General features: G+C 48.7%; 1 protein-coding gene across 7 annotated transcripts in view; it reads left to right on the top strand.

Moving 5' to 3' along the window:
- DPP6 (dipeptidyl peptidase like 6) overlaps positions 1–21,270 on the top strand; it is a 1,045,929-nt gene that overhangs the window by 833,185 nt on the left and 191,474 nt on the right. For all 7 annotated transcript variants that reach the window (XR_006334937.1, XM_043872438.1, XM_043872440.1 and 4 more), the window contains exon 6: positions 10,512–10,564. Coding sequence is in view for 6 of the 7 variants with exons in the window: in XM_043872438.1 (XP_043728373.1) it covers positions 10,512–10,564 (53 nt within the window). In the remaining variant the exon portion in view is untranslated. The remainder of the gene's footprint in view (positions 1–10,511; positions 10,565–21,270) is intronic.

Raw genomic sequence — 21,270 nt, forward strand, 5'->3', positions numbered from 1 at the left:
TGGAGAGACTACAGGTTCGAGGGGAAATCTACTCTCTTAAATTTTATGGACTTCCCTGGTGGTTCAGAGGGCCTGCAATGCAGGAGATGCAAGTTCGATCCCTGGGTGGGAAAAATTTTCTGGAGAAGGAAATGGCAACCCACTCCAGTATTCTTGCCTCGAGACTCAAATGGACAGAGGAGCCTAGTGGGCTAGTCCATGGGATCACAAAAGGGTCGGACATGCCTGTATGACTGTGCATAGTCTCTTAAATTTAGAAAGTCTGGTGGAAAAACAGTGATTCCAGGAGGAAAGGAGTTGAGATATAAGTACTGAATACTGAGGTCTCTTCATTGCCATTGTAGTCACAGCTGTCTTCTCTATGTTACTCTTGTCGGATGGTTACACGGGGATCGCATATGCAACCAGGAAGACGAGGGACATTTTGTTTATATGCAGTCATTTCCTAACATTTATCTTACATCAGAGGACCTAAGCATCTTTTTATTTCTTTTACTAAATATTTCAATCTATTTCTAGTTAGTAGGGGCCCTCTAGAAAGTATTTCCTTTTAAATCAATACTATGTGAAGTTTGACTTCATGATCAGTCAGTGGATCAGTTCAGTCACTCAGTCGTGTCCGACTCTTTGTGACCCCATGGACCACAGCACACCAGGCCTCCCTGTCCATCACTAACTCCTGGAGTTCACCCAAACTCATGTCCATTGAGTCAGTGATGCCATCCAACCATCTCATCCTCTGTCATCCCCTTCTCCTCCTGCCTTCAATCTTTCCCAGCATCAAGGTCTTTTCACATGAGTCAGCTCTTCACATCAGGTGGCCAAAGTACTGGAGTTTCAGCTTCAGCATCAGTCCTTCCAATGAACACTCAGGACTGATCTCCTTTAGGATGGACTGGTTGGATCTCCTTGCAGTCCAAGGGACTCCCAAGAGTCTTCTCCAACACCACAGTTCAAAAGCATCAATTCTTCATGAGATGATATCAAATAAGTCAGCTGAGGATGAGGAGCTGTATACCAAGTGTAGTCACTAGACCCCAGAGATGACCGTGACCTTGTGCTTGGCGGAAGGAGCAGCTTCTCTGGGAAGGCTGGGGTCTTCAGGAACCTTTCCATCATCATCAACGTCATCATCAGGACTTGAGATTCACAGAGACCAGGCCAGATGTTCTGGCACGATGCCGAGTCACTAAGGGTAGAGACCAATAAAAGACATGAATGAAACAGGAGATTAAGAGTCAAGCAGAGACCGACTCTGTCACGAGATGGGATTTCTCCAGAATGTAGGAGAGGAAGCAGTGTGGACTCTGCGTGCAGGGGGACATCACCAGCTGTGTCACCGTCAGGGGCTTGTCAGACGTGACGCCCTAAGGCTTGAGCGCCCAGGTCCAGGCTTCAGCACCTGCACAGTTAAACATAGGCACCAGAAAGGGCAGAGGTGGGAGGGCAGGGGATACGGTCCCCCCGGGACCTGAGGGGCTCTATGAACAGGGGGGAGAGAATCCCCAGGCTCAGTGTCACCGCGGCGTTCTCCTGCACACCCCTGCAAACTCTGCTTCCACACTGTTACAACCAGGGGCCTGGAAGCCTGTCAGTCTAGCTTTCGTCACCAGCAGTCAGCATCTTCGGGCTGAGATGGGGTTCCTTGTCACATACACTTGTCAACACTGTGTTCCCCAGTGGAGTAAATGAGAACAGGCCTGTTGGCACTTACTCCTGGGGCTGCTTGAAAGCATGAGTCAGCCCTGCAGCTCCCCTCGGCCTTCTCTCTTCTGGGCACGCCACCTGCCCCAGGTGTCCCTTACCTGGCTTTCTGTCCAGACTCCCGCTGACCTGGGCATCTTCTCCAGAGTACTTTGACCCGAGTGTTTCGGCCTGTGGGTCTCACTCCTCAAAAGACCAACAACCCTCAGCTAGGCCCATTTCTCCAAATATTAAGTGAAAGCGTTTCCCAACAGGATCTTCATCATTTCTTCCCAGCAAGACTCTAGGAGGTGGTTAGCACTTGTCTCATCAGATATTACAGATATGCTCACTTGTTTTCATTACTCAGAGAAGGATCTGGACAGACTATTCGGGGAGCCTTTGGCAGACCCTGAAGCCCACTCTGGGTCATGAGCCGTTCTGCAGAGTGGGTCTTCAAGGGCTTCTTGGAGGAACGGCACCTGCTCTGTGAGGGTTGATGCTGACCCTGGTCTAACCGTGTGGATGGAGGGCAGGTTGTTCAGAAGACCGTGTCAGGACCGAGTCTTAGGAACATGCTAAGTGAGTGTGGAGACTCGTGACATGGTTTTGAAAAAATAGAGGGTAGGTTTCCTTGCCTCACTTCTCCCCACTGGCCGAGGGGGCACCAGGGCTTCAGGCTTAATTATTTGGTCTTTGCTGCTTTCCTGAAAGGTTGTCGGGGACACAAGGCAGCCGTGGAAGGTGCTGGGTGTGTCTGGTGCCTTGGTCCTGACTGTGGTGTCACACGTGTCCAGACTCAACTTGTGCCAATCACAGACATGCAGTGCCTTTTTTGTAACTTAAAATTAATTAATTCATGTGGCTTCGTCGGGTCTCAGCTGCATTGTGTGGGATCTTTTCATTGCAGCACACAGACTCTCTGGTCGTGGCATGGGCTCTGTAGTTGTGGTGCTTGGGCTCAGTAGTTGTGGTGCTTGAGCTCAGTAGTTGTGCTTGGGCTCAGTAGTTGCAGTGCTTGGGTTCAGTAGTTGTGGTGCTTGGGCTCAGTAGTTGTGGTGCTTGGGCTCAGTAGTTGCAGTGCTTGAGCTTAGTTGCTGGAAGGTGTGTGTGATCTTAGTTCCCTGACCAGAGATCAAACCCCCGTCCCCTGCACTCCAGGGTGGATTCTTAACCACTGGACCACCAGGGAAGTCACCTACATGCAGTATTTGATGTGTCAATTACTCCTCCATAAAGCTGTTCTCAAAAAGGTTTTGAGGGAACATTTACAGAATGTCACAAAAGGATCCTGAACAGTGCCTGAGGATCCATCATGGTCCAGGGAATGTTGGCTTGGGTTTGGGAGGCAGGTTGCTTGCTTTCTCCTGGGGTTGGCTGTGTGTTAATTCTCAATGGAACTGGTATTGTCGGCCGAAACCTAATGAAATTCCTTCTCTTTCGATAACAGAACTTTTGAAACTGTGAGGAGATAGACCCTCTAGGTAAATGCTTTATTTTTTCCAATTTTAAAACCAAGAAATCTTACCTTTTCTGGCTACTATTTTTACAGTTTTTATCTTTTCCCTTCAGATTTCTATTTTTTTTCACTCATCAACATGCATCTTGTGTGGATAACTTTCCTTTTTCTTCTTTTTTTACCATCTGGTTCCCAAATCTAACTTTCTTTCCCTGCCCAGTCTGACTTTTTCCTGTGTTAATCTTTCCTGGTACTTTTAGCTTCTATTCACTTCACATTACTGTATCTTACTTCTTTAACCATGTATTATTCCATTCATGGTGTCCTTGGTTCTAGCTTGGGAGAATCTTACTCCAAGCCTGTCTGTACCCCCTGATATGTTTAATTTCCTCGATAAACAGAAGGAAAACTATTAGTCGCTCAGTCGTGTCTGACTCTTTTTGACCCCATGGACTGTATCTCGCCAGGCTCCTCTGTCCGTGGGATCTCCCAGGCAGGAATACTAGAGCGCACTGCCGTTTCCTCCTCCAGGGTCTAACCTGAGTCTCCTGCATTGCAGGCAGGTTGTTAACCAGCTGAGCTAGTAGCGAAGCCCAAAAATAAAGAGAATGTAGGATCAGACAATAAAGGGGAGTCATGTCCACTGGAGCCATCTGCCTGAGGATGCACACACCCATTCCAGGGCGTCCCTCCCAGCGTCTCTCCAGCCTCTGCCTGAATCCCGTCAGTGCTGGGGAGCTCACGCCTTCCGGGGACCATCCACCTCCTTACTGAAATAGTTGTTCAGTCACTAAGTCGTGTCTGACTCTGCAACCCCGTGGACTGCAGCACACCAGGCTTCTCTGTCCTTCTCTGTCACCCGGAGCTTGCTCAGACTCGTGTCCACTGAGTCAGTGATGCCGTCCAGCCTTCTCCTCCTCTGTCACCCCTTCTCCTGCCCTCAGTCTGAATGGAGAGGTGGTGCTGGCCAGCAGCCAGTCCAGAGGGCAGCAATCTCAGTTTCCTGTCTCTCCCACCCCTTAGAAGAGGTCAGCTCCTACCTTGCCATTCTTTGTGGAATTCCTGTTTTCTTACAGCCCAAAAGAGTAGACAAAAAAAAAGAATTTTGTGACTTCTATACAGTGCAAGTAGCTAGACTATATAGTTCTTCAAATTTAAACACGAGCATTCTTGGTTCCTTTCTCATGGCTTGAATTTCCTAAGTAAATCCTCACAGCTCTTACTTCTCAGGCTCAGAGGTTAAGTAGTGTGTCTGAGTTCACCCATCAAATGATGAGCAGGCTGAGAATTGAACATATGTCTTAGTATAAAACTGAATACATATAAAACTGTGTTGTAATTATAGTGGATACACAGGAGTGGCTGTATCCTACTCCAAAACTATTCCGAACCACCACAGCCACCCACTGCTCCCAACTCCTGAGTTGTGAAAAAGGACTTCTCCAGGCCTTGAGGAGAAGGGGCCTAGAGTACTGGCCGGAGACTGGCAGGTCACCTGAAAGGTCATTGTGATCATTCAGACATCAAACTAGGGCAGTGTTACTGAGGGTGGAAATTGTGCTGTGAATTTAAGGTTCATTCCAAGGTCACAAAGTCCAGTGAAATTTGAAAGCCAGTTGTACCTGGACAGTAAGAAAGGAGGAAAGAATAGGAATGGTTGGAGCTGATTCCAAGATGCTTCTCCTGAGAGACCAGATACAAGCAAGAACATAAAAGGGAATTCTTTAGGGGACTTCCCTGGCAGTCCAGTGGCTAAGACTCCATATTTCCAATGCAGGAAGTGCAGTGCAGCCAAAAAAAAAAAAAAGAGAATTTTTAGGAGGAGAAGAATTTATTTGGTTTTCAAAAATTGAATGTGGTATGAAAGTTTGGACTAAAACATGCTGAAAGCCCAACACAAGCCAAAAATGTGGGCTTAGAAGTCAGCAGGTAGATCAAGCATGAAAACATGAACTCAGGAAGACGTTGCAAAGGAAGCAGTGTCCTTCCAGACCAAGGGTGCAGACCAATGAGGGGAACTTGCGTGGGTGGCAGGTTGGTGCCTGCATCCGTTCGAGGGGCCTGCTGAGCAGAAAGGACAGGCCGGGAGGACACCGAGGCCAGTGACCTGCCTAGGAATGAAGAGGGCAGAAGGACTCCTGTGGCCTCTGTCACGCACTACAGAGCGAGCCAGCGGGCTGGAAACTGAGAAGACAGTCGTGCTCGGCAGCGGGACAGACACGCAGAGGTGGCCCTCTGAGAACGTCGGGAGGATGACGCAGTGGGCTTGCAGCGATGGAAAGCGATGCAGTGCAGACTCTCCTTATAAAGTACCGTGCTAGTTAAAGAGAAGGACTGTGGGGGAGGAGGGACATGGCCAAGGATTTTTTTCATGTGGGAGATTTTAATTCAACAGATCGGAGAGACAGAACCATGGAGAGGGAGTGAAGAAAAGCATGTGCTCTGTGTGTGTGTCTGTGTGTGTGTGTGCACTCAGTCGTGACCAACTCTCTGCGGCCCCATGGACTGTACCCACCAGGCTCCTCTGTCCTTGGGATTCTCCAGGCAAGAACACTGGAGTGGGTTGCCATATCCTCCTCCAGGGGATCTTCCCCAACCCAGGGATCGAACCCGCGTCTCTTGCATTTCCCGCATTGGCAGGTGTGTTCTTTACCACTAGCACCACCTGGGAAGCCCGATGGAAAATATAAGGCGGGGTAATTTGTGGTAGAAGAGTTGATAATCAAGTTCAACAGGAAGCAGAAGGGAATGGGGTCAAGGTCTCAGGAGTTAGTCTTAGAGAAGAACACGGTAGCTTCTTTCTGTAGGAGAGGCAGGATGGACAGGGGTCTAAAGCAGGGCACTTGCCTTAGGGACGAGGGGTGGATGATGGATTTGAGAAGGACTTGAGAAGTTATTCCAGCACAACTTGGGGATATACGGAATTGAGCCAGAGGAGGAAGGAGGCAAAGAACGGAGTTAGGAAAACCTAGGTTTTCAGCTCAGTTTACTGAGGGGATGAGGGGGCCACCAAGCAGGATGGGAAATACGGAAGGAAAACTCGGTTTTAAGGGCTGTTGAAGAGTTTCTTTCAGAGTATTGAGTCTGGGGTGCCTGTGAACCTAAGGTGGAGATATCAGTGGGGGATTCTGATACACTGGCCTACCGTTGAGGAAACAGGTCCGTGAAATTTAATATTCAGGCAATCATGGTTTAAGACTACAAAAGTGGGAGATTTCATAGAGGAAGAGGGCATAAAGTGAGTCCATGTTGATGTACCTGGTGAGGCTACAGTAGGAAAGACCAGAGGGAAATCAAAGTCTGTGTCTCTCAGAGAGTGATATGGGAGAGGATAAGAAAGCAAGCTGTGGACAGAGAGATGTTTCAGAAATATTAAAGTGAAAGTGAAAGTCGCTCAGTCGTGTCCAACTCTTTGCGACCCCATGGACTATACAGTCCATGGGATTCTCCAGGCCAGATTACTGGAGTGGGTATCCATTCCCTTCTCCAGGGAATCTCCCCAACCCAGGGATCGAACCCAGGTCTCCCGCATTGCAGGCAGATTCTTTACCAGCTAAGCCACCAGGGAAGCCCTCAGATACATCAGATGCAGACCAAGTATGAACTTAGCCCAAGACAAAAATTAGGTTATTTTTCCAGATTATTGAATGCCAATGTCAACTATATTGTATGATATATTTAAAAAAATAAACAATATGATGAAATTGTTTTTCCATCTTGTGAATGGTGTTTTGGGTAACAGATTTTCATGCATTTATTTTCCAAGAGAAATTTGATGGTGTGGGAAGAAACCTTATATTCATGAACTTCTAAAAGTTCTCTCACACAAAAATAACAATGCAGTCTTACTAACCTCCAGCTCTTTGTACTTTTTTCCATGATCAGAAGTATTTAGAGTCTGTTTTAAAGAAAGATGCATAAATACGAGAGAGAGAGTCCACACACACAAAGGCTTTTATCTCAAATTCTTACAGGGAGATGTAACTTTTTTCAAAAACATCTTTCAAGATAAGGCATTGTGCAAATGAAAACACTTGAAATTTGTCCTCTTTCAAAGTTTTCTTTGTGACTATGGTTCTTTTGGCTCCAGGTTGAGGGAATATTTTGCAGAGGAGAATGGTATTTGATTGTTTCATCTTGGAGCATTGAGAAAATCACTTCATCTTCCTCCTACTTCCCCGTATTTTGAGAGTAGCCCTTGAGTCATAATTGCACGTTCACGTTTAAGGCGTTTCATTTGCATTCACAGTTTACCCTGGAATGCTTCTTTCACATACACACTTGGCACATAGGTACTCCAGCGTCTCAGGTTTTATCTGTCTCTACTTCTAGACTCTATTTCATCTTGTTTGAATCTTTCTAATTAGTGGTTTCATTTTCTAGATATTCTGTTACATTTTCCACCCATGTAGGCTTGTTTTTTTCTTTCTGCCTGACAGAACAGACACAGAACTGTAAATGGATAGTTAGCTCTCTCATCATTTTTATTCTTTTGTCCTTATTAGGTTATTTTAGTTTTGTCTTCCTTTTTCTCTTTGGTTCCACTCAGAAGATCTCCACAGAGTTGAATTTCAGGGTCATTTGCAGGTATATTTAAAGAGGTGTGAAGATGTAAGTCTAGGGGTGGGAATGTCATAGCCAGAGAATAAACTGAAATCACTGTTTCCAGGTGGGTCAAATAAAGAGGCCTTCAACCAAGCAAGACAGCTCGTGTCCTTACTTTGCATATGTATTGTAGCTGTTGGTATCCTGGATTTTTCAGCTGACAACAAGCAACTTGGACTTGTAACTTGAGAATTAAGAGCTGTACCCTTTGTTCAGGCAATTTCCAGTATGTGCTCAGAGAGAAACGGATCTCAAGTATGACTTGGGTTTGATTCAGTTTTCCTATCCAAAAGATAGGCTAGTAATACCTAGCTCGTACAGATTGAACGCATTCACGAATGCTGAGGAGCTGGCATACTGCCTAGGGTGTAGAATATGCTCCAGAAATGCTACCCACTCCCCCATCAGCGTCACGACCACCTCATCTCCTGTGCTGTGGACCGTTCTCTGCGGTAGCCTCAAAGGCTTTTCCCAAGTGCTTTGGTCCATAATGCCCCCCACCCCTCACCTCTTCTGTACGGACACTCTTTGATAGGTAATCTGCCTATGTGTTTAGAACTTGCTGAAAGTTTATAGGGAGGGAATCCAGAAGTTCAAAAGTCTGTCCACTTCTGGTTTAATAGTTAATCTTTACCATCTGGATTTAAACCAGATGTATTATTCACCTATTGCTGTGTGAGAAGGTATCTGAAACTTAGCAGCTTAAGGCAACCAGTACTTCCTGTCTCGTGGTTACTGTGGGTCAGTAATTCAGGACCATCTTAGAGCTGAGTGGCCCCGGCTCGCGTTCTCCCGTGAGGTTGTTAGTCAGGGCCATGTCGTCTGAAGGCCTGACTGGGGGGAGAAGAATCAATTCCAAGCTTCCCAGTGCCTTGCTGGCTCGTGGTCATCTCATGGGGAAGAACCTCAGCCCTTCCCCGTACGGTTACCCGAGTGTCTTCACAACGTGACAGCCATCCTCCCGCAGAGCAGACGGCCCGAGAGGGAGCTGGGAGGCCTCAGAACCGTGTCCAGCCTGTGCTCAGAAGCCTCGGGCCATCATTTCTGACCCCGCTGGGGTCACTGAGTCAGGACCCGGCCCTCCTCCTCTCCTTGTGCCTCCGTCGCTGCTCCACCCTGCATGCCCCCTGCAGGGCCTCACTTTCCCATCTCAGCAAACAGAGGTGCCTGCCTGGGGTCACCGTGAAAATGGAGTGAGGCACACAGCATGAAAGGGCGCCATTGGAGAGACCGAACAGCCCAGCGCAGACACTGTAACTGTAGAGAAACGGAACGCATCCACCCAGCTTCCGCTCCGGTGTCTGTTCACAGAGGCACCCTCTGTCAAAACTCCCGGACCTCCGAGAGGCTCTCTGAGCGTCAGTCTGCTCAGGACACAGGGGCTGGGACCCCGGCTGCTCCGTCTTCTCCTGGGGGAGCCGCGCTGCAGCCCTTCAGAACAGCAGCTCGTTCCTGGGGGGATCCTGCTCGGATTGCTCCAGGAGCGCGTGATGTTCTTCATCACGACTTTGCTCCTCGGGAGCTGTTTCTCGCACCTGGACTAGACTAGACCCCCGGCTGGATGACCATCCCCTGCCCTGGAGCACACCACCCCAGGGCCCAGGGGTCTAGTCCAGGAGTCCTGGGGTCACGGGAAGCGAAACTTCTTTGGGAACTAAGTGCTGTTTTTTATTTTTATATCTGGGTCCTTTCTTGCCAAATAACTGTGACCTCCTCGAGGTTAACCCGGAGGCCCAGACCAGGTGTGGAGTCGGGGGTGTTAGCAGACCCTCCCCCGTTTTCCTTTGCAGGCTCACGGCCGTCATCAGCATCAAGCGTGTCCATATTGCACACACCCTGCGGCAGCCCTGATTTTCTCAGCTTGATGTCCCTCACCTGTTATCTTTAGAAAGCTGGTTTCAAAATGCTAGTCAGTGAGCGCTAGCCCACACACGGTACCAACCCTCAGAAGTTTCCAGAGAAAGGGAAGCGAAATACGGTTCTCACTTCATCCTTGCAGGATAACCGACCCATCACATTCCACACCCCCAGAGGGTCTCTCTCCAGAAAGCTAGAGAGGACAGAGGCCATGTTCTCCCTTCTTTGGGGGTGACTCTTGCATTCTAGTTACTGCATTTATGGGTTGGGGAGCAATCTCCTAAGAATTGAAGAGCGACATCTGAGACTTGAGGGTTACAGGAGTTTGGAAATGCTATATTGTTGTTTTTGTTACCTTAGTTTTGAAAGCCTTGTTCCCCTTGCAATGAGCTCTTAATTTATAACTAAAACATGCACATTTGAATTGTCCAAAGGACAAGAGTTTGCCCAGGTAAGCCTATCTTGGCTCCGGTATTACAGCTCACCGAGGGTACAGAGTGGACTCTGCCAGAGATTTCAGGGACCTGCCACCGGGCCTGGGTCTCCCCATCTCTGGTCCAGCTGGCTGTCAGGAAGCCTCCGATGAGCAGCGTCCACGTTAGTTCTGAGCTACGTTAGTTGAGCTGGAAATCTCTGCCCCTTTTTAATCATAAACCAGGTAGTCATGGAAATGACATCAAGCCTCTCGCTACCCAGTAAACCACATGCAAATGGTGGAAATAAGACTGACATGGTATGCAAATTAACTTCCTGAGTAAATAAAAGACTTGGCTGCCTGGTCTCCTGACTACATGCTTTTGGTCCAGGCTTGTTTATTAGGATTCTCAGTGATTTGAAAAATATAATCACAACCATGATCTCAATGCTTGTTTTTTTTGTTTCTTGTTTTTTTGTGTGTCTGTTTCAGATATATCAACACTCCTATACTGGATATTATGTCCTGAGCAAAATCCCTCATGGGTAAGATGGTTCTTTCATTTTCTTCTAATGAGAAATCTGCAGAACAGAGCAGAGTGGAGGACTGACTGGTTGCTTAATTCCTAGGGCAGGAAATATGGCACCTTAGCTTTTGACAGTGAGGTGTCCTGAGGCTGTGGGAACCTCTGGGGTGCCCCCAGGCCCCGGGGTGGGGGTGGGGGTGTCACTGAGTCCAGCTGCTCGCCTGTTAGTGAAGCCCCTTTCCCAGAGCAGCTCCGATACCTCCTGCTCTGGCCTCCAGGTTCCAGGTCCTGCAGGGTAAGGTGCTGTCTGCCCCCAATCACGAACCCCGAACCCCTATGCTTTGTAGTCACCTGCAGACCCTCTGGAGCTTGCTGATTCGCCTGCTGGCCCCCAGGAGGGTTCCCGGTTTATATACACAATAGAAAGTGCAGCACCCTAAGCGCATCTTGTTTCTCGAAACGGGAAGATTTGGGACCCAGAAGTGTGAGTGGGAAGGAAAAGATGTGAGTGCATGATTTTGCAGAGTTTTCAGCTCTGGGTATACACAGCAGGATGTGTTATCAAGGGCTCATCTTTGGAATCCAGAGGTGTTGATTCGAGGTTAAAGTTGGATGAAGCCATTTGTTGAGTTGGCGCATGGAAAACCAGTTGCAGAACAAGGAAAGTGAGGCAAGGATGGTGTTTCCTTGCTTCTGTTTCTGTTTTTTCTTTCTTCCCCCTCCTCCCTCCTCCACCCCCCTCCAGTCCCCCTCCCCACACCCCCACGCCGCCCTCCTTCTTGTCCTCATCTCTACCTTCCACGGTTTCTCTCACTTTTTTTTTTGACAAGGTGAGGTACTCAGGAAATGTTCAAAGACATTGGGTTGTGCTGCTGGCAATATTGTGTGGTCCCGTGACGACTTAGGGGGAGGCATCCTAATTTTCCTAAGCAAATGCAGACAAACAGCAGGAGTTGATAAAAAATACTGTTCTGTAGGAGAGCATTGATCACAGAATGGATGTTTCACAACTAAGTTGGGTAGAATATGAGCATATCCTTGGAAAACAACCATGGAGAAAATAACTTCATTTTGGACTTCAGATAAAGAAAGGATGCCTGTAAATACGCGGCAAAATGTGATTAATTGCTTCTGTTAGAATATTAGAAAAATCAAGCCCCAAGAAACTAAAGATGACCCCCTGTTGCGAAAATAAAGTATCCATGGGCATGTTTTATTTAAAGCTTAGTTCAGATAGAAACTCAAATGTCTTTCACAGAGGAGGGAGTATTCTATTATTTTTCAAGTAGATATGCACCTTCAAAGGTCACTGCCAGCAGGGGTATAATTATGCCTTGAGATTTATCTACCCCTTCTGGGAGCAATAGAATTTATCCTAGATGAAGGATAAATTTGTAAAGCTCAGAACTCTAAGAGCATTTTGTGCTTGACACATGGTGTACATATTTTACTGCATCAGTTAGCATTTAGAAGTATGTTCTCCTGGCATGAGAGTTTGCCAGACAGACTGCAAACCTGAGGACAAGGTGGTCTGTGCTGAAGGCTTGGTTTCAGTGCTCACGATGAAGGTGATAATCCCCCCATCGAGGATGTCAGCAGAGAGTGAGCTGCTTTCTGTGTTTTTAAACAACCACGGTAATCAGCACTGCCTTCACGTATTGGTTGGGTCTCATGCGTGTTCACCCTAGCACGTCAGTCTTGCAAGGAAATCGTTGTCCTCCTCCGTCCTGTCTTCTCATGGCTGGTGTCCAGGAGACCTGGACGCCAACACAGCCTGGGCTCACCGTCCACCTCAAATACCCGCCGTGGGTGTTACACTGTAGCTGTAGATGTCAGACTTTTAACGGTGCTGATGGCTTGCTTTCCCAAGTGTTACCGAACCAAACGTGGGTTTGCTTGCCCAAGTGCAGTAAAGCCCATCTGCTGACACCAGGCCGTGGGGAAGGAAAGTGCACGTTGATAGCAGGCGCTAAGCAAGTTCAGACAGCTGGTGCTTCAAAGGCCCAGATTCCCGAAGGCTTCAGGAAAGGGTTTTTAAAGACAGGGTGAGGGAGGGGGATTGTGGGTTATGTGACCAGCTCACGGACAGTCTTCTGAGGGACTGGTGGTGAGGTGAGTAAGCGTCAACGTATCCTTCTGGTTCCAACTGCCCTGGGGCCGCTGGGCTTGTGTGCTGCATACGGTTAACTCATCCCGCCTGGTGGGGGCGTCAGTATCTGCAAGACAGCCCAGAGGATGTGGCTCGGAATACGATCCGTAGCCCTCCAGGAGGAGCTAAAAGTCCTTGACTTTGATTAATGGCTAAACTATTATTATGTTGCCTTCTTTGGCTTTTTTCCTTTCTCTTTGCATCTTCTCACTTCTCAGATTAAATTTACTCTTGGAACCTTGAGGAAAACCTAGGCAGGCTACAGTTTTTCTACAGACAAGAGGCTGGTGGAGCACATGGCTTGGGGAGGGGTCTCTTCCAGGAAGGCCCCGTAGGGTCCTGCTCAGTTACATAAAGACTTTCATAGGATTGAAAGATGTAATAAGATAATTGCCGCATTTATGGGAAACAGCCTCTGGTGGGTGAGGACGTCTATGATTCATCTCATCATCACATAAACTGAGGCATCTCCAAGAATGGCGTTCATTGTTTGACCACCCAAGTCCTCCTCTTTATCATAAGATCATTTTGTTGTCGTTGGTCAGTCACTCAGTCATGTCCCACTCTTTGCCTCTTTGTGACCCCATGGACCGCAGCACGCCAGGCTTCCGTGTCCTTCACCATCTCCCGGAGCTTGCTCAAACCCATGTCCATCGAGTCAGTGATGCCATCCAACCATCTCATCCTCTGTCGTCCCCTTCTCCTCCTGCCCTCAATCTTTCCCAGCGTCAGGGTCTTTTCCAAACAGTCAGTTCTTCGCATCAGGTGGCCAAAGTCTTGGCTCTTCAGCTTCAGTGTCAGTCCTTCCAGTGAATATTCAGGGTTGATTTCCTTGTCATTTATGAACAATAAATGAATGAATTTCGAGTATCATCAAAGTCTTCTTTGTATTAATGAGACAGTGGATTTCCAAACGGGGTGAGCCTTTAGGCCTTGAGCTTTTGCCGCTTCATTGTCCGAAAGAGGCTTGTTGAGCTCAGTCAGTTGTGCCAGGGCCCTGCCTGGTGGCCGAGCCTATAGGCCCTGTAGGCGGGCTTGGTGACGGGGGTGAGGAAAGCACAGTTGTCTCTTTAAATAGAAACGTCTCTATGAAAACATTTAAATTAGCATTTACTCATAGGGCAGAACATATGCGAGCTCCTCTTGATATTTCTGGAGACACAGACGTGTATCTTTTTCTCCCTTTTCCTCACCTCTCCTCTCACCCCTCTCTCCCCGCAGGCCCTCACTTCCAGCCCGAGGCCATTCGAGCTGCAGGATGGGATTACTTGGCATTTATAACTTAGATTTTCTCCCTTAGCTTCAGGCTTTCCGAACAATCACAGAGATGACCCGAATTAGTTTTTCAGCGCCCTCTAAACTCTGGCTTCCTTCCTTTCTCCCAGTGACGGAAGAAGTTGGGGTGGGTGTGCCCTCTCTTCTGTCTCTCTCACGAGCGAGAAGGAGGCCCCCCGACCCGTGTTTAAGCCCCTCCATCCCCAGGTCTGACCTCCGCAGCTGGGGCCTGGGGTAGACCCCAGGGCGCACACACTGTCTCGAGTCATATGAGAACCCCGAGCCGGCTGAATTCTCATCTGCTGAAGGATCTAGGGCCTCGTGGAAGGGGTGTTTGACTTTCACGTACTAAATTTTCAAAAGCTGTGTTCTCAGAGGACATGTGCTTTTTACACAGATTTGTTTAGTAAGCCAGAATTAAAGCTAGTTATTTTTTAACATAAAGTATTTTACTAAGTGTTTATATAGGAACTACAGCCAAATAAAGCAGCACTTCATGAGAGAGATTGATAGAGACGGTAGCCAGCTAAATGTTCTCTGTTAACGGTCCGTTGTGTGTTTTCATGGCGGTTTTTGATAGATGTGCTGTTTCTTAAGTTTTTCTGACTTGAGTTTTTTCTTGGGTTAGTTTTCCCTTCGACTTCAGTGTTTTTCTTTAAAAAATTATATTTCTATGTAATTCTCAATTTTTCATATCTATTAGGATCATTCTGGAAATCATATGGGCTGGAGAAACTCAATCCTTCCATAACAGACACCAATTTTAAGAAAAATTTGGCATACCCCTTAATTAGGTAGCATTGGCATTTTGGGGTTTGGCAATAGAACAGAAACTGAGAAGAATGTGAAGCTATTTTGGGGAACATATCAGGTCATCCCCTGTGGATATTGTTGCCCTAACCTTGCTTATTTACCTTTACCAAACAAACTGTACAAAATTGGATTCCTTTGGAATTCTGGCTGACTTACGAAGTCACATCTGTGAAAATAATGAACTGAGATGTAGATTCCTTCTGCCCAGGGTTACTCTCTAACTGTATAGGCTGGGACATAGAAGAGCATTCTGTTTATTTAGAAAATGGACACCCAGGTTGAGAGCACACCACAGCGCCCAGCACCTTGCCTGACCTCGTGACGCGGGAGTTACAGACCGAGGCCGGGGGTCACGGAGACCTGAATGCGAGTCCCAGCTGGCAGCCGACTCTAGGCTGTGTGACCTTGAGAGCGCTGTACTTCTCCGGAGCTTCCTGCCCACGTTTTTATAAAGATGTTAACAACAGTGCCCACTTCATAGGCACCCGATAGGAATTAAGGGCAATGATACAAGTGCAGTCTACAGCAGAGAATTTTGCTCCAAGCGACTGCCTGGGAATGTTATTTCTTCAAATTATAATATGTCCCCAATATGTATTTGTAGTCTCATAATTAAATTTTATCAGACTTTACTTTCTAGCCCAGCTCAAATCCTTTCTGTTACAAGGAGAGGAATGATATAATCCCTACCATAATAAAATTCCCTTTAAAAATTTTTCAAAGCTAAGACCTATTCCATGACACTGATTAAAATGCCATGACAGGTGATTAAAATGCCCATGTGATTTTCATTTCTCTCTTAAAAGTGATGTCTATAGCCCCAATAATCTGCAATTCTCAGTGCTCAATAAGTTCTTTTTTTAATCTCATCTCAACCTTACTTGCTGCAATTAATTTCTAAGGCTTTCTCATTTCACTTCCAGTGGAAGCGGAAAAGATAAGTCAACACAGAAATGCTGTATTGAGCAACAAAGCATGGTCTCTGTCCTTAAGGAGTTCAAAATCTTGTTGAAAAGGAAGGACACAGCCATATCAGTTCAGTTCAGTTCAGTTGCTCAGTTGTGTCTGACTCTTTGCAACCCGATAGACTGCAGCACGCCAGGCCTACCTGTCCATCACCAACTCCCGGAGTTTACTCAAACTCATGTCCTTTGAGTCGGTGATGCCATCCAACCATCTCATCCTCTGTCTCCTCCCACCTTCAATCTTTCCCAGTATCGGGGTCTTTTCAAATGAGTCAAATCTTTGCATCAGGTGGCCAAAGTATTGGAATTTGTTCAGCTTCAACACCAGTCCTTCCAGTGAATATTCAGGACTGATTTCCTTTAGGATGGACTGGTTGGATCTCGTTACTTATATAGCAATATAAAATTAAATGCCTCAAATGGGTATTTTAAACACTGAACACAAAAGAAGAGATGCCGTAAAGAATCTCAGAAAGGAAGTCTGGCTGGAGTGGAGCCTCATAGTTGAGCAAGTTTCATCTTGTTTGGTTTAATAGATGGAGACTGAGAGGAGATATTCCAGGTTGGGTGAATCATTAAACGAGCTTGACCATTTCAGTGAACCAGCATCTTCCTGGAATTAGTGGGGTGCCAGGCCAGGCCTGAGCAGGGCCGTTCTCCTGGGACTCTGCGTGGGGAAAGACGGGATTGGGTGGGTTTGGGGGTGAACCTGGAGTGTGGAAGACCTAAATCCCAGCTGAGTGCGATGGGGCTTTACGGGAAGAACACGCTGAACACCGAGCCTAAGAGAGGCGTGCTGCAGACGGCAGGCTTAGGTTAGCTTTGTCCGTGTTGTAGAGCGGAGGGCAGGAAAGGGGTGAGTAGGGCTTGGGGTCGGTTAGGAGGCCTGGCGGCGAGCAGGGCAGGCATGCGGTGCGGGAGGGCTCAGGGTACAGCGCCCGGCTGTGACGGTGGGTGTCTGGCGTTCGCTCAGAAGGTGAAGAGGGGTTTCAGGGCTTTACGTTCCACGCCCCTCTAACAAATCCTTGGCAGCCTGTGCCTGTTGTGAATCAGGCCTGATGCGTGAGGAGATTCAAGGTAGCGAGTTCGTGAGGGCGGCGGTGAGAATCCCCAGCAGTGTCCATGGCCCAACACTTCCTTCTCCAGGACGCTGCTTGCTGGACTCACTCACTCTGCAGAGCTGCCAGGAGTTGGGTGAACAGGATTGTCTGTGTATCTTTAGGAAGGGCCAACATGAGGCCGAAATATAATAGAAAGAGAGTCCTTAGAGCGGCATTCTACGTGCCTCTAGCAAGGCCTGCAAGACTTCCCAGGTGGCCCAGTGGTAAAGCATCTGCCTGCCAATGCACGAGATGCAAGTTCCATCCCTGGGTCGGGAAGATCCCCTGGAGAAGGAAATGGCTACCCACTTCAGGATTCTTGCCTGGGAAATCCCAGGGACAGAGGAGCCTGGTGGGCTACAGTCCAGGGGGTCTCGGAAAAGTCAGACATGACTCAGAGACTGAAAGGGCAGGGTCCTACCGTTACTGGCCATCCCAGAACCTCAGCACTGGGGACAGCTCCGAGACCTGCGGGGCTGGGTCTTAGTTAAGCAGCTTCTCCTGCTCCCTCCCCACAAGGTCTCCCCTCTTCTCTCCCTTCTTCCCCTGAATTACAAGCAGTTAGCAAGCACTATCAGAAGAATGAGCTTTAGAATCAAATCGATGTGGGAATAAATCCGCAGTCAGCCTCTTTACCTGTGTAATCATGGAAGAGTTACTTTGCTTCTCTGGGCAGTGTTACTCCATCTATATAATGGAAATAAAATGCCTGACTCATGGGGTTCATGGAAAGGTTATGAAGTTCTGTAGGATATTGAAATGGTGCGTGTAAGTGCCTGTTTTGGTGTGCCTGAAGTCCTACAGGCTTCCTTCGGGGGGGAACCAAGGCCTCCCGTTGTGCAGCCAAATCTAATTAGTCACTCTCCCCACAGTTTCCCTACCCCTGGACAGAAAGTTAATTTCCTACTCGGGGTCAGCTCTGATCAATTCTAATGGCTTCCTGGAGCTGAGTGTAAAGCTGTGCCTGAGCTCTGTCGGGGAGGGTGCTGCGATCCATGAGTCTCGCCTGCAGTGAGGGGGTGGGGTGGGAGAAAGATGCATGTGATGCCTTCCAGGTGCCAGGAAGCAGTCTTCCCTGAAGGACCACTTCAGTGATGCGCTATCACCACGCACAGACAGAAGGTGGTCCCGTCTTGGCTCACTCTATCCTTTATCCCACCCCCCACAACACTGACGCCAGAAACGTACGTGCCACTCACCGTGCGTCTTGCGTCCAAATCCTTCTGATCCTTCAAGGCCTGACATCAAAACCCTCTCCTCTAAAACGGCCTCCAGCCTCCCTGAGCTTCTGGAGTCAGATTGCCTCCCATTTCAGGCTGAAATGTATCCTTGCTTTAAATTGCTCTTTTGTTGTCAATATGTAATTTTTTCTGGACAACGTGTTTAGACATGTTTTAATATGCATTTACTGCCTGATCCATTGCTCTCCTGAATTCTTAGGTGTCAGAGAGTGGGGTTTGCTGGGAGGGGCTTGGCCGTGTCCCAGTTGTCTGTGGCCTGGCGTGAGAACAGGGATGCCCAAGAATAACCGCCGGAGAGGCTGCCTCTGCAGGTCTGAGCTGTTGGGAGACAAGCCGTCAGCCACAGTCAAAGGGGGGCTGTTTCAGCCATTCCGTTCCTTTGAGTCCTTTTCTGCCCTTAAAAAACCGCCCCCCTCCCCATGTCTAAAGACCTTCAAACAAGCAAACCCATTTGGAAATGAGGTGAAAAGATGGGGGTGCGTCATTTCATCAGGCACCTTGGGGAACCTAAACTTGCACGTTCGTGTCCTTGAACTCTTCCCAGCGCGGGAGGGGGTGCGTTGATGTTGACTGACACAGGTGGAGTGAATTAATGAATTAAATGAGATTGTGGAGTATAAGGAGAAGCAGGCCTGGGCCCCACCCCCAAATCACTCAGCCCACAGTCTGGGAGGCCGGGACCTCAAAAGAACATTGTTCAGTGACTCCGTTTCTAGTTCCAGGACCTGGAGTCAGCTGGTCCTGCCACCTTCCTCACTTGCTGTCAGCACCAGTGACCCCAGGATCCTCTTTGAAGCTGCGAAACTTCTGTTTCTGGAAAGAAGCGACGAGCGTGGATTTCCTTGTCCTCTCAGCAGAGAGATACAGGCAGGTCTCCAACGACAGTGTCCTTGGAGATTTACTTAATGATACGCAGTAAAGGCCCTAGAACACGGACTCCGCACCACGGAGATGAGATGGCGCCTGTCTGGGCTGGAGCTTGACGTGAGCGCCACCTGGTGTCTCAGCCTGGAGTTGCCTGTTCCCATTGGTGCGCTCTGGAGCCGAACTGATGCTTCTGAACTGTGGGGTTGGAGACCCTTGAGAGTCCCTTGGACTGCAAGGAGATCCAACCAGTCCACCCTAAAGGAGATCAGTCCTGGGTGTTCACTGGAAGGACTGATGTTGAAGCTGAAACTCCAATACATTGGCCACCTGCTGCAAAGAGCTGACTCGTTGGAAAGACCCTGATGCTGGGAAAGATTGGAGCCAGGAGGAGAAGGGGACGATAGAGGATGAGATGGATGGATGGCATCACTGACTTGATGGACGTGAGTTTGAGTAAGCTCCGGGAGTTGGCAATGGACAGGGAGGCCTGGCATGCTGCGATTCATGGGGTCGCAGAGTCGGACACAAATGAGCGACTGAACAGACTGACCAGAGCTCTGTTGCTCTGTCTCTTCTGAAGAGTCACAGGCCGCGTTCTCAGTCATGCAGAGTTAGAGGCAAGCACGTGGAACCCTTTCAGTTGGGCCTGAGAGCCAGTCACCTGAGAAGGCTCTGTCTGCATCCCTGAGGTCAGCACTGCTCCCACTCACAGACCTCTTCCCAAAGAGTCCCCTCGAGGCCAAGCCCCCCGGCGTTTGCAGCAGGGCATCCACTCCACTCTGCTGCACCCCCACGAGCCCGTCTGTTCCAGCCCGGGATGGACAGCTGGCAGGCCACACGAGTCACCTGCTGCATCATCTCTTCTGCTTTCCCTCACGTCACCTTCTCTGTGCTCTAGGCTGTCCCCACTGGGGGCTGGACACAAAGCCGCCTCCCTCATTTATGCTGGTGACATTGGCACAGATTAAACATCAAGGGTAGAAGCCTTGTCCAGAAAAGCAGGACTCAAGGGTAGCAGGACGGGTGGCCACCCAGACCCTGGAGAGACAGGCAGATACCGGTCACTGCAGCATAACTTACTAATAGTAAAACCCATATTTCTCAGTGAGAAATTTTCATTAAGTGTTGACTAATGGGTGCAGTCATAGAAGCACCTCCCCGACCAAGACAGGGAAGATTTCTCTCTCCCCAAAGTAGCCCACGTTCCTGCCCTCCACCCACCGTGGTTGCCCTGGCATTCACCCCTCTAGCTTTGCCTTTTCTAGACTGTCTTGTGGATGGAGTCATACTTACATAATCCTGGGTGACAGGATTCTTCGTTAGCATAATTGCTTTTGAGTTTCACCCGCGTTGTTGCCGACGCATGTAGGTCATTCCTTTTATTGCTGAGAAGTGGCCCAGTGAGTGGAGAGACAGTCACTTGTTTATGTATTTGCCATGTGAAATTTGAGTGGTTTCCACCTTGAGGCTGTTATGAATAAAACTGTGAGCGTTTGCATACAGAATTTCTTATAGGCACATGTTTCCATTTTTCTTGGGTAAATAGCTAGAGGTAGAATCACTGGGTCATACAGTAAACGTATGTTTCAGTCAGCGAGAAACTGCCAGATGGTTATCCAAGGTGGCTGAACTGTTTAGACATCCCCCCATCAGGCTGGGGGTTTCCAACCCCCTACCGTCCACCTGGTCCCTGGGAGAGGCCAGCTGACTTGTCTGCTCGGATTACCACCCGGGATAGAGTGTCAGGCCTCCTCTCCTGCCTGAACACAGGCACTCGGGGACCTCGCAGGCTGCTCCCCGTGATCGTCCCCTGTGCAGTGCTCAGTAATGACAAGTCCTCGGGGAAGTCGGTGGCAGGGAGGGTGGAAACTTCCTGAAGAGGCTGATCACGGGTGGCCCCAGCACAAGGCTCGCGAGCGGTTAAGAGGGCTCTGCCCCGAGCATCATCACTCGCTTCTAGACAGATCTAGGAGGAGGGGTTTTCTTTTTGAGAATCGCCAGTCCTGGAGGAAGGACCAGGTCCAGGAGCACGGCCCTGCCCTGGGGCCAGCTGCTGCTTTCTGGCTGAGAGGAAGAGTGGAGCTGCACGCCCAGCACCCAGCATCCTTAAGGATGCCTCTGACCTTGGGGTTCCCGGCTGGGCCGGCAAAGGGCATCGTGCGCCTTCTCAGGCGTTCCTGTCTGTTCTCTTGCTGTATCTTGACTGCAGCAGTGTGGAGACAGCAGGCAGTGTTAGCCCTCCCGGAAAGCAGTGACTTTGCACAGTCCAGCTCAGACTGTGTATGGACCAATACGTATTTCTGGAGCTGCTGGTG

Source organism: Cervus elaphus, chromosome 18, assembly GCF_910594005.1.
Source record: "Cervus elaphus chromosome 18, mCerEla1.1, whole genome shotgun sequence".
In the NCBI taxonomy this organism is placed as follows: Eukaryota; Metazoa; Chordata; class Mammalia; order Artiodactyla; family Cervidae; genus Cervus; species Cervus elaphus.